The sequence below is a fragment of the Acinonyx jubatus genome, chromosome C1 (genome assembly GCF_027475565.1).
Source record: "Acinonyx jubatus isolate Ajub_Pintada_27869175 chromosome C1, VMU_Ajub_asm_v1.0, whole genome shotgun sequence".
In the NCBI taxonomy this organism is placed as follows: Eukaryota; Metazoa; Chordata; class Mammalia; order Carnivora; family Felidae; genus Acinonyx; species Acinonyx jubatus.
The window spans coordinates 40,179,903-40,195,368 of record NC_069381.1 but is presented as its reverse complement, the minus strand read 5'-3'; the positions used below and the strand labels follow the sequence as shown (position 1 = coordinate 40,195,368).

General features: G+C 37.2%; 1 protein-coding gene across 3 annotated transcripts in view; it reads left to right on the top strand.

Moving 5' to 3' along the window:
• Positions 1 to 15,466, top strand: part of FAF1 (Fas associated factor 1) — a 508,536-nt gene that overhangs the window by 57,396 nt on the left and 435,674 nt on the right. For all 3 annotated transcript variants that reach the window (XM_027059229.2, XM_015070778.3, XM_015070768.3), the window contains exon 2: positions 15,046 to 15,114. Coding sequence is in view for 1 of the 3 variants with exons in the window: in XM_015070768.3 (XP_014926254.1) it covers positions 15,046 to 15,114 (69 nt within the window). In the remaining 2 variants the exon portion in view is untranslated. The remainder of the gene's footprint in view (positions 1 to 15,045; positions 15,115 to 15,466) is intronic.

The following is a 15,466-nucleotide window of genomic DNA, read 5'->3' as shown; positions in this document are numbered from 1 at the left end:
TCATAGTATTCTCTTATTATTGTTTTTATTTCTGTTGTGTTGTTTTTGATCTCCTCTTTCATTCTTGATTTTATTTATTTAGGTCGTTTCCTTTTACTTTTTGATCAAACTGGCTAGGGGTTTATCAATTTTGTTAATTCTTTCAAAGAACCAGCTTCTGGTTTCATTGATCTGTTCTACTGTGTTTTTGGTTTTGATAGCATTAATTTCTGCTCTCATCTTTATTTTTTCCTGTCTTCTGCTGGTTTTGGGTTTTATTTGCTGTTCTTTTTCCAGCTCCTTAAGGCATAAGGTTAGGTTGTGTATCTGAGATCTTTCTTCCTTCTTTAGGAAGGCCTGGATTGCTATATACTTTCCTCTTATGACCGCATTTGCTGCATCCCAGAGGTTTTGGGTTGTGGTGTTACCATTTTCATTGGCTTCCATATACTTTTTAATGTCCTCTTTAACTGCTTGGTTAGCCCATTCATTCTTTAGTAAGATGTTCTTCAGTCTCCAAGTATTTGTTACCTTTCCAATTTTTTTCTTGTGGTTGATTTCAAGTTTCAGTGTTGTGGTCTGAAAATATGCAGGATATGATCTTGATCTTTTTGTACTTGCTGAGGGCCGATTTGTGTCCCAGTATATGGTCTCTTCTGGAGAACGTTCCATGTGCACTGGAGAAGAATGTATATTCTGCTGCTTTAGGCTGAAATGTTCTGAATATATCTGTTAAGTCCATCTGGTCCAGTGTGTCGTTCAAAGCCATTGTTTCCTTGTTGATGTTTTGATTAGATGATCTGTCCATTGCTGTGAGTGGGGTGTTGAAGTCTCCTACTATTATGGTATTACTGTCGATGAGTTTCTTTATGTTTGTGATTAATTGGTTTATATATTTGGGTGTTGTCACATTTGGTGCATAAATGTTTACAATTGTTAGGTCTTCTTGGTCTATAGACCCCTTGATTATGATATAATGCCCTTCTGCATCTCTTGATACAGTCTTTATTTTAAAGTCTGGATTGTCTGATAGAAGTATGGCTACTCTGGTTTCTTTTGTTGACCATTAGCATGATAGATGGTTCTCCATCCCCTTACTTTGAATCTGAAGGTGTCTTTAGGTCTAAAGTGGGTGTCTTGTAAACAGCATATAGATGGATCTTGTTTTCTTATCCATTCTGTTACCCTATGTCTTTTGATTGGAGCATTGAGTCCATTGATGTTTAGAGTGAGTACTGAAAGATATGAATTGATTGCCATTATGATGCTTGTCGAGTTGGAGTTTCTGGTGGTGTTGTCTGGTCCTTTCAAATTCTTGTTGCTGTTGGTATTCATTTATTTTGTATATACTTTTTTCATCTTTTCTCCCCTCATAGAGTCCCCCTTAAAATTTCATGCAGGGCTGGTTTAGTGGTCACAAACTCCTTTAATTTTGGTTTGTCTGGGAACCTTTTAATCTCTCCTTCCATTTTGAATGACAGCCTTGCTGGATAAAGAATTCTTGGCTGCATATTTTTCTGATTCAGCACACTGAATATATCCCACCACTCCTTTCTGGCCTGCCAAGTTTCTGTGGATAGTTCTGCTGCAAACCTGATCTGTCTTCCCTTGTAGGTTAGAGACCTTTTTTTCCCTTGCTGCTCATGATTCTCTCCTTGCCTGAGTATTTTGTGAATTTGACTATGATATGCCTTGTTGATGGTTGGTTTCTGTTGAATCTGTGGGGGTCCTCTGTGCTTCCTGGATTTTGATGTCTCTGTTTTTTCCCAGGTTAAGCAAGTTTTCTGCTATGATTTGCTCACATAACCCTTCTACCCCAAAATCTCTGTCTTCCTACTCTGGGACCCCTATGATTCTGATGTTGTTCCTTTTTAATGAGTCACTGATTTCTCTAATTCTTAAGTCATGCTCTTTTGCCTTAATCGCCCTCTTTTTTTCTGCTTTGTTATTCTCTATAAGTTTGTCCTCTGTATCGCTGATTCTCTGTTCTGCCTCATCCATCCTTGCCGCCGCTGCATCCATTCATGATTGCAGCTCAGTTATAGCATTTTTTATTTCATTCCGACTAGTTTTTACTTCTTTTATCTCTGTAGAAAGGGATTCTACTCTATTTTCGACTCCAGCTAGTATTCTTATTATCGTGATTCTAAATTCTGGTTCAGACATCTTGCTTGTATCTGTGTTGATTAAGTCCCTGGCTGTCATTTATTCATGCGTTTTCTTTTGGGGTGAATTCCTTCATTTTGTCATTTTGGAGGGAGAAAAGGAACTAATGAGGTAGAAAAATTGAAATAAAAAAAAAGAAAATATTAAAATTAAAAATTAAAAAGATACACAAAAATCGAATAGATGATGCTAGGTCCTAGGTGTGTTTTGGTCTGGGTGTTGAAAGTGGTTTGACAATTTAGAGAAAAAAAAGTGGGGGAAGAGAAAAAAAGGAAATCGTTTGTGAATTTGAAAAAATGAATACACTGAAGTAGACTAGTGTGAGATGATGGGGTTAAAATAGAATTTGAAAATAGAATTTAAAAATATATTCACAAAGGTAAAGAATATAGTAGAAAAAAATTAAAGAAAAATATTTGGAATAAAAATTAAAGATAAACATGAATTTTTTCATTTTCTGTATAAGAAACGGAAAAGAAATGAAAAAGAGAAAAAAGATTAAAAAAAGAAAAAATCGTTTGATAATTTGAGAAACTGAGTATACCCTAATAGACTAGAATAAAATGATGGAAGTAAAATAGATTTTGAAAAAATTTACATAGAGGCAAATAATATGTAATAAAAATTAAATGAAAATATTTTCTATAGAAGTTGAAAGTAAAAATGAAGTTTTTCTCTTTCTGCCTTTGAGAAAAAGGAAAGAAACAAGAAAGAAAGAAAAGAAAAGGAGAAATTGTTTGAAAATTTGAGGTGAGTACACTGAAGTAGACTAAAACAATGATGGAAGTAAAGTAGAATTTGAAAAAATTTACACAAAAGTAAAAAATATAGTAATAAAAATAGAGAAAGTTATTTTTAATAAAAATTTTTAAAAAATGAATGTTTTTGTTTCTGTATTCAAGAAAAAGAATTGTAAAAGAGAAAAAGGAAAATGAAAGAAAAAAGAAAGAAAATTGAATAGATGAACCTGCTAACAGATTGAAGTAGGACGGAAATTGTCTCGTTTTCCCCTAGAAGTCAGTCTGTGTAGCTCTTTATAGTCCATAAATTAAGCTAGTGGTGAGACTTGTGTTCTTGAAGAGTGTGGTTGGCCCACTTGGGCAGGGCTCAGTGCAACAGCTCCACTCTCCACTAGATGGAGCTGCTAGCCTACTGGGTGGAATGTTTTGGTGCTTGTAGGTGCATATGTGCATGTGCAGGAGCGGTGAAAATGGTCCACCCAGCTACCCAGTCTGTTCTCCTGGATCAGCAATCGTGCACCCGTCCTCTGTCTTTAGCTCTCATCCACTCCCTGCTTTTTCACTCTCTCTGACCAGGCCCCAGGCAGTACGTCTCTCCCGAGTTTTGTCTCTGATGCGGCTGTTTTCCCCGGCCCCTTACTTCTGTAGGGCTGTGGCTTTGATACATTCTGCCCCTCTGCGGGAGAGTCTTACCAAGCAATGGCTGAATGAGGAATGGCCGAATGTTGGCTGCACCCAGGAACACCCGCTGGACCCTGCTGTTACTGGTGCCCTGAGACTGCGGCCACGTGCCAGCCCACCCCAGAAAAAGTTCATGAGACAGTGTAGCAGCAGCGTTTCAGGGATTATGGAAAATCACAACACACATCTGGCACCAGGCTTTGCCCTGAATGACCTTGTCCCAGCACCAGTGAATGTGGCCGCCTTCTGGGGTCTACTGGGACCAGGTGGCTTCAACAGTCTCTACCAAATGTCCTTCCAGCAGTGGAACCTCTTTTCCCTGTGTGGCCCGAGAACCTCCCGGACCCCACTCTGTTCCTGAGGATTCGCCTTTCCCACCAGAGCACCACCAGGTATCGATCTGCGGAGTTGCAGCCTTTGTGCTCCCCTTGTTGACAGTCTTAATGGAATTTAAGCCCTCTCCTTTCTCATTTCTCCCTTTGTAGTTTAGTCCCTGTGGCTATTTCCAATTTTCTACTTTCTCTTCAACTGCTTTTGGTGAGGGGGGGGAGCATACTGGAAAAGCACCCCTTTTGGGGAGGGTGCTTTTCCAGTATGCTCCCTCCCAGTCTCCATCCTCTCTCTACCCTCAAAAGTGGTTCCCTACTTTTCGCGACTTCTTGCTCCCCAAATTCACCTCTCCATGCCACGTACTTGCTGAATTCTGTGGTTCAGGTTTTGCAGATTGTTGTGTTAATCCTCCAATCAGTTTTTTAGGTGTGTAGAATGGTTTAGTGTTGGTGGCTGTATTTCATGGATGCGAGACACATTAAAAGCTTCCATGCTGTTCCGCCATCTTGGCTCCTCCTTTGTTTAAGTTTCTAAGGAGCCACCAAACTCTTCTCTGCAGCAGCTGAACCATTTTACTGTGTCATTAGCAGTGTGTGAGGGGTCCAGTTCCTCCATGTCTTTCCAAACATTTGTTATTTACTGTTTTTAGAATTTTATTTATTTATTTATTTTAATTTTTGTTTCATTTATTTATTCCTGAGAGAGAGACACACACACACAGAGCATGAGCGGGGGAGGGGCAGAGCGAGGGAGGAACACAGAATCCTAAGCAGGCTCCAGGCTCTGAGCTGTCAGCACAGAGCCTGATGTCGGGCTTGAACTCATGAGCCTTTGTGCTGTGAGATCATGTCCAGAGCCAAAGTTCAACGCTTAACTGATTGAGCCACCCAGGTGCCCCTATATTTATTTATTTTTAATTACAACCATGTTGGGAGGTGTGAAGTGGTACTCATTGCACTTTTGATTTCAATTTCCCTAATGGTTGGTGATATTGAGCATATTTTTTTGTGCTTGTTGGTTATCTGTGTACCTTTGGAGAAATATGTAAGTTCTTAGCCCATTTTAAGATCAAATTGTGTTCTTGTGTTTGAGTTGTTAAGTGTTCTTTATGTAATCTGGATAACTAAACCCTTATTAGACCTACGATTTGCAGATATTCCCTCCCATTATGTAGATTGCTGTTTTTTTTTTTCTCAGCAATGCCCTTTGATGCACACATATTTTTAATTTTGATGAAATGAAGTATATGCGTTTTCTCTTGTTGCTCATGTTTTTGATGTCACATCTAAGAATCCATTACCAAACACAAGGTCATGGATATTTACCCTTACAGTTTTTTCTAAGACTTAAAATTTAACTCTTCTATTTTGAGTAATTTAATCAATTTTGAGTTCATTGTTGTATATATGGTGTGAAGCAGAGGTCCAAATTTATTATTTTGCATGTGGGTATCCAGTTGTCTCGGCACTGTTTTTTGTTTTTTAGAAGAAACATATATTTTTTTTAATTTTAGAGAGAAAGCATGAGTGGGGGAGAGGGTCAGAGAAAGAGAGAGAGAGAGAAGAGAGAGAGAGAGAGAGAGAGAGAGAGAGAGAGAGGAAGAATCTTAAGCAGGCTCCATGTTCAGTGCAGAGCCCAATGTGAAGCTTGATCCCACAACCCTGAGATCACTATCTGAGCCAAAGTCAAGAGTTGGATGCTCAACCAGTTGAGCCACCCAGGCATCCTGTCTCAGCACTTTTTGATGAATAGAGTGTTCTTTTCCTATTGAATTGTTTTGGCACCCTTTTCAAAAATCAGGTGGCTATAGGGGTGCCTGGGTGGCTCAGTCAGTTAAATGTCCAGCTTCAGCTTAGGTCATGATCTCACGTTCATGAGTTGAAGCCCTGCGTCGGGTATGTGCTGACAGCTCAGAGCCTGGAACTTGCTTCAGATTCTGTGTGTCCCTCTCTCACTCTGCCCCTTCCTTGCTTGTACTCTCTCTTTCTCAAAAATAAATAAACATTAAAAAAAAATCAATTGGCTATATATGTATATAGGTTTATTTCTGGACTCTCAGTTACATTATATTGTTCTGTATGCCTGTCTTATATCAGTATCACAATGGATACTGTAGCTTTATAGTAAGCTTTGAAATCAGGAATTGTCTTTTGACTTTGATTCCCCCCTCCCTCCCCGCAAGATTGTTTTCACTCTTATTGGTCCCTTGCAGTTCTCTTTGAAATTGAGGATCAGCTTTTCCGTTTTACAAAAAAGGCTGTTGGAATTTTGATAGAGATTTTATTGAATCTGTACATTTCTTTGGGTAGTATGGTCCTCTTAATGATAGTAAGTCTTCCAATCCATGAATATTGGATGTCTTTTCACTGATTTAGGTATTTTAAAATTTCTTTGAGCAGTTTTCAGTGTTTCCTTCGTTAAATTTATTTCTATATATTTTATTCATTTAGTCTATATCACAAATCGAATTATTTTCTTAATATCCTTTCCCAATTATTCATTGCTAGTGTATAGAAATGCAACTAAGTTTTGTGTGTTGATTTTTTATCCTACAACTGTGTGTGTGTGTGTGTGTGTGTGTGTGTGTGTGTGTGTGAAGCCCTGAGGATTTTCTATGTTTAAGATCATATTATTTGGGAATAGGGATAGTTTTACTTCTTCTGTTCCAGTTCTGATGTGTTTTATTATTTTTCTTGCCTAATCTGGCTAGGATTTCAAATATAATGTTACATAGAAGTGGCAAAAGTGGGCTTTCTTATCCTGTTCTTAATCTTAGGGTAAAGGTTTTTAGTGTTTCATCATTGAGTATGCTGTTAGTTTTGGATTCTGCATAAATATATTTTATGTTAAAGAAGTTCCCCTCAAGAGGTGCCTGGGTGGCTCATTTGGTTAAGCGTTCAACTTTGGCTCAGGTCTTGATCTTACGCCTCATGGGTTCGAGTCCTGTGTCAGGCTGTGTGTTGATAGCTCACAGCCTGGAGCCTGCTTCAGATTTTATGTCGCGCGTGCGCTCTCTCAAAAAATAAATAAACTTAAAAAAAAAAGTTCCCAAAAAGTTCATAATTTATGTGTTTTTATCATGAAAAGGTTGTTGGATTTTTCAAATACTTTTCCTGCATCATTTGAGCTGATATTTTTGTTTTGTTTTGTTTTGCTCTTCCTTCAGTCTATATATGTGGTATAATGATTTCTCTGTGTTGAATCACTTTTGCAATCCTGGGATAAATCCTCTCTTAATATGTAGCTGGTTCTGGTTTGCTGTTATTTTGTTGAGAATTTTTTTCATTTATATCCCCAATGGATGTTGGTCTGTGTATTTCTTTTTTAGTGCTCTGTTTATCTGATGTCATTATTAGGATGCTTCTGACCTCACAGAATGACTTAGGAAGTGTCCCCTCTTTGGTTTTTGGGGGATGATTTAAAAAAATGTTTTTTTAACATTTACTCATTTTGGGGAGACAGAGAGAGACAGAGAAGAAGTGAGGGAGGGGCAGAGAGAGAGGGAGACACAGAATCTGAAGCGGCCTCCAGGCTCCGAGCTGTCAGCACAGAGCCCGACGTGGGGCTGGAACTCACAAACTGCAAGATCATGACCTAAGCTAAAGTCGGACGCCCAACCGACTGAGCCACCCAGGTGCCCCTTTGGGGATGATTTATAGGATTGGTGTTAATTCTTTTTTATATAATTGGTAGAATCTAGCAGTGAAGCCATCAGGTCCTTGGCTTTTCTTTATAGGAGACTTTTGATTACTGATACAATCTCTTTATTTGTTATAAGTCCATTTGAATTCTGTTTTTTCTTGAGTCAGTTTTGGTAGATAGTATGTTTCTAGGAATCTCTTTCATTTCATGTAGGTTATCTAATTTGGTGACATATAATTATTCATAGTATTATTTTCATACTTTTAGTTTTGTAAGGTCAGTATTAACATCCCTGCTTTCACTTCTGGTTTTAGTAATTTGAGTCTTCTCTCTTTTTTTTCTTGGCCAGTCTAAACATTTGTCAATTTTGTTAATCTTTTTGAACAGTCTTTGATTTTGTTGATTTACCTTATTGTTTTTTCTGCTATTAGTCTCATATTTTTATTACTTTCTTCCTTTTAGTGGCTTTGGGTTTAGTTTGTTCTTTCTCTGTTCCTTAAGGTGTGATGTTACTTATTTTAATCTTCTTTTTAATAAGATATTTATAGGTATAAGTTCCCTTTTGGTCATAGAAAGATACTTTTTATGGTTTCTATCTTCCAGAATTCATTGAAACTTGTTTTTATATATTCTTTCCTAGAGAATGTTCCATTTGCACTTAAGAAAATATGTATTTGTGTTGTTTTGGGTAGAGTGTCCTATAAATGTTAAATCTAGTCACTTAATAACTATATTTCAATTCCTCTGTTTCCTTATTGATGTTCTGTTTAATTCTGTCCTTTATTGAAAGTATGGTATTGATATCTCCAAGTGTTTCTGTAGAATTGTATTTCTCCTTTCAATTTTGTCAATTTTTTCTTCATGTATTTTGGAGACTCTGTTATTAGGTATGTATGTATTTCTTATTTTTATATCTTCTTGATGTATTGTTCTTTTATCAGTTCTTTCTCTTATGAAAATTTTTGACTTAAAGTCTGCTTTATCTGATATTAGTATCGTGAGCCAACCTTTCTTTTGGTTACTAATTGCACACATATTTTTCTGTCCTTTCACTTTTCACCTTTTTATGTCTTTGGATTTTGAAGTGAGTCTTTTATAGATAGCCTATAGTTGGATCATGTCTTTTTTATCCATTCTGCCTATCTCTGACTTCTAATTGGAGAGTTTAATCAATAATTACTGATAAGGGTGCATTTAGTTTGGCTAGTTTGCTGTTTGTTTTCTGTGTGTCATTCTTTTTTTCTCAGTTTCCTCAATTCCTTCATTATTGTCTCCTTTTTGGTTACTTGACTTTGGTACTGTACTGTTTTGTTTCCTTTCTCATCCCTTTTTCTGTGTGTTTTTTAGTTATTTTCTTAGTGGTTACTCTAGGGATTATAAATAGCCTCTCCATATTATAACAATCTGTTTTGAATTAATACCAGCTTAACTTCAGTAGCATACAAAAACTCTGCTCCTATACAGCTCCATTGCTCCCTCTTCATGTTGTTATTACACCTTACATCTTTATACATTCTGTGCTCATTAGTGTCAATTTATACATTTTGTGTTCATTAATGTCAATTTATAATCTTGTTTTATGCATTTGTTTCTTAAGTAATGTAGAAAAAAGTTATAAACCAAAAATATAATAATACTGGCTTTTGTGTTTGCCTATATAATTACATTTATTATTTATTTATTTATATTAAATTTTTTAAATGTTTATTCATTTTTGAGAGAGAGAGACAGGAGCATAAGTGGGGGAGGGACAGAGAGCGAGGGAGACACAGAATCCAAATTAGGCTCTAGGCTCTGAGCTGTTAGCACAGAGCCCGACATGGAGTTGTAACTCAGGAACTGTGAGATCATGACCTGAGCTGAAGTCGTCCTCTTAACTGACTGAGCCACACGAGGTGCCCCTTTCGTTTAGTGTTAAAGGATGGTTTTTTCTTGTTTTTGTTTTTGTTTTGCTTTAAATAAGTCATCCTACTGCTTTTTGGCATGTATAATTTCTGTTGAGAAATTAGCTGTTGATCTTATTGGGGGTCCCTTGTAGATGAAGTTCTCTCTCCTTTCATGATTCTTTTTGAGTTTTTTAAAAAAATTTTTTTAATGTTTATTTTTGAGACGGAGGGAGACAGAGTGCGAGTGGGGGAGGGTCAGAGAGCGAGGCAGACACAGAGTCTGAAACAGGCTCCAGCCTCTGAGCTGTCAGCACAGAGCCTTGGTGCGGGGCTTGAACCCACAAACCATGAGATCATGATCTGAGCCGAAGTCAGATGCTCAACCGACTAAGCCACCCAGGTACCCCTCTTTTTGAGTTTTGATAGCTTGATTGTAATGTGTTTTGGTATGGATGTCTTTGCGTTTATCCTTTTAGGAATCTCTTGAACATCTTGAATGTGTAGTTTATTAAGTCTTTTACCAAATTTAATTAAGTTTTTAGCCATTATTAAAATATTCTTTCTGCCTCTTTATTTCTTCTCCTTCTGGAACTCCCTGTTATGCATGTGTTGGTGTATTTGGTGGGTCTCACTTATCTCTTCAGCTCTGTTCATTTTTCTTCGTGCTTCCCAGATTGGATAATTGCATTTGAACTACCTTCCAGTTCTCTATTCTTTCTTCTGCCTCCTCAAGAGTTGCTATCAAAACCCTGTAGTTAATTTTTCATTTCAGTTATTATACTTTTCAGCCCAAGATTTTTTTCCTTGGGTTCTTTTTAAAGTGATTTGTATGTCTTTATTGATAGTCTCTGTTGACACATTGTCATTTTGGTTCCCATTAGCTCTTTGTTTATGGATTCTTTGAGCTCTTTGAGGATGTTTAATATGATGATTGAAAATCTTTGTACAGTAAATCTGATGTCTCTTCTCCCTCACAGACCATTTCTGTTAGTTTCTCCTTTGAATGGGTCATACTTTCCTGTTGCTCTGTATACATCACAATTTCTTTTTTCACAAGTGGTTATTTTAAATATATAATGTGATAACTCTGGAATTCAAGTTTTTACCTCTCCTTATGGTTCATTTCTGTTGCTTTCTGTGGGTTGTTATTTGTTCACTTGCTTTTCTAAACAATTTTTATAATTTTTTTGGTGATGAGTTGTCTCTGTCTTAATCTGCTTGGGCTACAGTGACAAAATACCATAGAACAGAGATATTTTCTCATAGTTCTGAAGACTGAAAGTCTCAGATCAGTGGTGCCAGTGTGGTTAGTTTTTGGTGAGAACTCTTCCTGACTTGCAGATGGCCACTTTCTCTCTTGGTTCTCATGTGGCAGGGACACACACACACACACCCCCAAGCACTCTCTGGTGTGTCTTCTTATAAGAGACGTTAATTCCATTATGAGTGCCCCACCTTCATGATCTCATCTAAACCTGATAATTTCCCGTATGCCCCCCATTACTGAGTGCCATCACAGTGGCACTTAGGACTTCAACATCTGAATTTGGTGGGCAGTGGGAGTGGGGTACAAACATTTGGTACATAACAGTCTCTGAAATCTTTCCTTAGTTGTGATCTGCTAATGGTATGAGAGAGATTTTTTTAAATATCTGGAGTAAAAAAGAAAATGAAAAGAGAAAAAAAAAAGAAGAAAGAACGCAGGCTGTCTCTGTACTGGAGCACTCTAACACTTAGGCTGTTTACAACTCTCTCTTTTTTTGTGCTGAGCCTAGAGATGAGTCGGTAGTTTTTTCAGGTTTTCTCTGAGTAGGTGTCTTGCCTTGGACATGTGCATGGCTTTCTAAACTCCCAGTATTTTTTAGTGTCGTACTTTCCCAAAGAAATTGTCTTGCCATCTTTTTCTTCCAGGTTTTTGGCTTGCCTGTTATTTGCCTCCATTGGAATATTTTGTCCCAAGTGGCAGTGAGTTTTTCATTTGTCTTAAAATTTTTATGAAGAATGTCCTCTTCAGAGTATAGCTGCTCTTTCTAGGAGAATTTTGAGTTGGTAAAACAAAGGCGAGAGCCTTGAGTCCGTCCTTCAGGTAGCCTTGCACAGGTCACAGCAGACAAATTCTTTGAGAACAGTGTCTGCTCTGCTCTCTAGAACCAGGGACTAGGGTTCAACTGTAGGAATGTGGGTTAGTATATTCAAGACTTTTACAGAGCCAAGAGTGGAGAAAGGGAAATAAAAACATTGCAAAGCTTTCACACTGTTTTGAAGTCACCTTTTTCATGTTTCAGCATTTGTTTGATTTGTACAAACCTTTGACCAATTTCCAGAGTTCTGAGAAATTTGATTCTGACGGTTTTTGTTCAATTTTTTGTGTTTCTGTGGAGGGATTGGCTCTTGGAACTACCACCTACATGTTTTTCTGAGGGAAAAAAGGATGATGTCTTTGAGGAAGTGTATTTTGCTTGTGCTTTCCGATGTTTGTTGCTGTTGGGCTCACTATGTACCTCTTACAGTTTTTCTCTCCACTTCTTCCTGTGCAGCTTCTGCCCTATCTTAACTGTTCTTAGCTGCTTTTGTTACTATTTTGGAGCCTTTGGATTATCTCTGGTTTTTCATTCAGCTTAAAATGAAGATTGCCTTTTTTACTTGTTTCCTTTGTTATATTTTTATGGTGTCCAGGAATCAAATTATTCTCTTACTCCCCAAATTTCCCTCTTTAAAAATTTTTTTTCATTTTATTTATTTTCATTTTTTTTTAAACATTTATTCATTTTTGAGAGTGAGAGAGAGTATGAGTAGGGGAGGGGCAGAGAGAGTGAGAGACACAGACTCAGAAGCAGGCTCCAGACTCTGAGCTGTCAGCATAGGGCCCTATGTGGTGCTTGAACTCACAGACTGTGAGTTCATGACCTGAGCTGAAGCCAGATGCTTAACCAACTGAGCCACCCAGATACGCCCCCCCCCATTTTTTTTTAATGTTTATTTATTTTTGAGAGAGAGAGGGAGGGAGGGAGAATCTGAAGCAGGCTCTAGGCTCTGAGCTGTCAGCACAGAGCCCTGTGTGGGGCTCGAACCTACAAACTGTGAGATCATGACCTGAGCCTACTGGAATGCTTAACCGACTGAGTCACCCAGGTGTTCCCTGCAGATTTCCCCTTTGGTCCTTGTAGTCAACCCTTCTTCCTGTCCTAAGCCTCTGATAATTAATATGTTTTCTGTTCTTATAACTTTGCATTTTCTAAAATGTTATGTAATTGGAATTATACAATATGTAAGCTTTTGAGCCTGGCTCAAAACACATTGCATAGTAATGTACAATAGCACATTGTACAATGTACAGTTGTACATTGTACAACTGTACATATGTACAATAGCATAATACATTTGAAGATTTATTGCCGTTGTTTTGAGTCATCAGTAATGTGTTCATTTTTGTTGCTGAGTAATTTTCTATTGCATGAATATACAGTTGAAGGAAATTTGGGATGTCTTCTGTTTTTAGTGATGATGAATAAAGCTGTTATAAACATTCATGTATAATTTTCATGTGAACATAAGTTTTAATTTCTTAGATAAATAATACCTAAGAAGTGGGATTACTATATCATAACTTTCTAAGAAAATTGCTAACTAACTTTGCAAAGTGGCCATATAATTTTGAGATTCTTATGTAATACATATATCAGTGTATGAGAGTTCTGGTTCTTCTGCATCCTTACCATCACTTGATGTTAGTGTTTTGGATTTTAGACACTCTAATGTATCGAAGTGGCATCTCTGTTTGTTTTACATATTCCTATTAACTAATGCTGTTGAACATTTTTTCATGTGTATTTATTTGTGTATCTTCTTTGGGGAAGTTTCTGTTGAAATCTTTTGCCTGCCATCCATCCATCCATCCATCCATCCATCCATCCATCCATTTGTTTATTAACTATGTTTATTTATTTGGAGAGAGAGAGAGCATGAGCAGGAGAGGGGCAGACAGAGAGGGAGAGACTGTCCCAAGCTGGCTCCGCAGTGTCAGTGCAGAGCCCAGTGTGGGGCTTGAACCCCCAAACCCTAAAATCATGACCTGAACTGAAATCAAGAGTCGGTTGCTCAGCCGACTGAGCCACCAGGTGCCTCTTTATTATTTATTTTAATTGAGTTTTGAGACTTCTTCTTATATTTTGGTTATTAATTTTTTATTAGGTGTGTTTTGCTGATATTTTCTCCCAGTGTGTGGCCTGGCTTTTCATAACCTTAACAGTGTCTTTCAAAGTGCAGTCATTCTTAATTTTAATGAAGTCCATTTTATCAGTATTTTTGGGCTTTACTTTAGCTGTTGTGTCTAAGGCTCCTGAAGATTTCTTAGATTCTTCATATGTTTTCAGCACTAAAATTAGAATGGAATTAATAAATGTAACTAGAAAGGTTTTAGTATCCTTTCTTTAGTATGAAGAAAGTAAAATGGGGCACCTGGTTGGCTCAGTTGGTTAAGTGTCTTACTCTTGATTTTGGTTCAAGTCATGCTCTCATGGTTCATGAGTTCAAGCTCCACATTGGGCTCTGTGCTGACATTGTGGAGCCTGTTTGGGATTCTTTGTCTCCTTCTCTGCTCCATGCTGTGCAAGCTCTCTCCCAAATAAATAAACCTAAAAAAATTATGTTTTAATTAAGCCAATATGTTCAAAATGGTCATCTCAACACACATTTAATAGAAAAATTATTATTTTTAAAGGTTTTGATTTTAAGTAGTCTCTCTACACCCACTGTGGGGCTCGAACTTACAACCCTGAGATGAAGAGTTGCATGCTTTATCAACTGAGCCAGCCAAGCGCTCTGAAAAATTATTATTAATTCTTTTAATAATTTTTTTAAAAGCTTCTTTATTTTTTAGAGAGAGAGTGAGGGCCTGTGTGCGCAGTTGGGGAGGAATAGAGAGGGAGAGAGAGAATCCCAAGTAGGCTCTGCACTGTCAGTGTAGAACCTGATGTGGGCCTAGTGGGCCTTGAACTCACGAACTGTGAAATTACAGCCTGAGCCAAAGTTGGGCCCTTAACTGACTGAGCCACCCAGGTGCCCCTTAAAAATAAAGAATTTATGTTTTAATTTTTGTTCTAACTCCCACCCTCACATGTATTTCACACAGCATATCTTAACTCAGTTGAGGCACATTTCAGGGACTCCCTATCCATGTATGTCTAGTGGCTACGATATCAGAAAGCACAGATCTAGAAGTTTTAATAGTTTTAGGTTTTACTTTAAATCTGTTATTTATTTTGAGTTACATTTTGTATAGGTATGGGTTGAAGTTCTTTTTACATGGTTGTCATCAGAAATGTTTTAATAAAAGCTCTGGGCAGTTAGAAATCTAGAGATTATTCTAGGCTCTAAAGCTCAAGATTTAAACATAGCTTTCTGTTACTGCTTCATTGTCTTTTATTTCAGTGCAGTGTAAATTTACTTTGTAATTAATTTTCAAACCATATTTGTAAAATGCTAAGATGTGTTAGGGATTTAGTGTCTTGGCTTTATTCACATACCTTTTCAAACTTAAATTACACATTATGCTCTTTACCTTTTTAAGATTAACCTCCCCATTCGCAAACTCATATCTAAAATTCTTACTTTGTTTCCAGGCATGTACTGGCATTGAAAACATTGATGAAGCTATTACATTGCTTGAACAAAATAATTGGGACTTAGTGGTAAGTACTTCTTTTTTTTCTTTTTTGCAGCTTTGTTGAGATATAATTGGCATATAGCATATAAATTTAAGGTGTATAACCTGATGATTTGATATACATGTATATTGTGACATGATCAACACAATAAGGTTAGTTAACATATCTGTCATCTCACAGTTACTTTTCTGTGTGTGATAAAAACTTTTAAGATTTACTCTTTTAGCAATTTTGAAGTATACAGTGTAGTTTTGTTAACTCTAATTGCCTTGCTGTACATTAGATCCCCATTTATTCATTTTATACCTGGAAATTTGTATTTTTTGACCACCTTCATTCTGCCCTACCCCTGATAACCACCAATCTAATCTGTTTC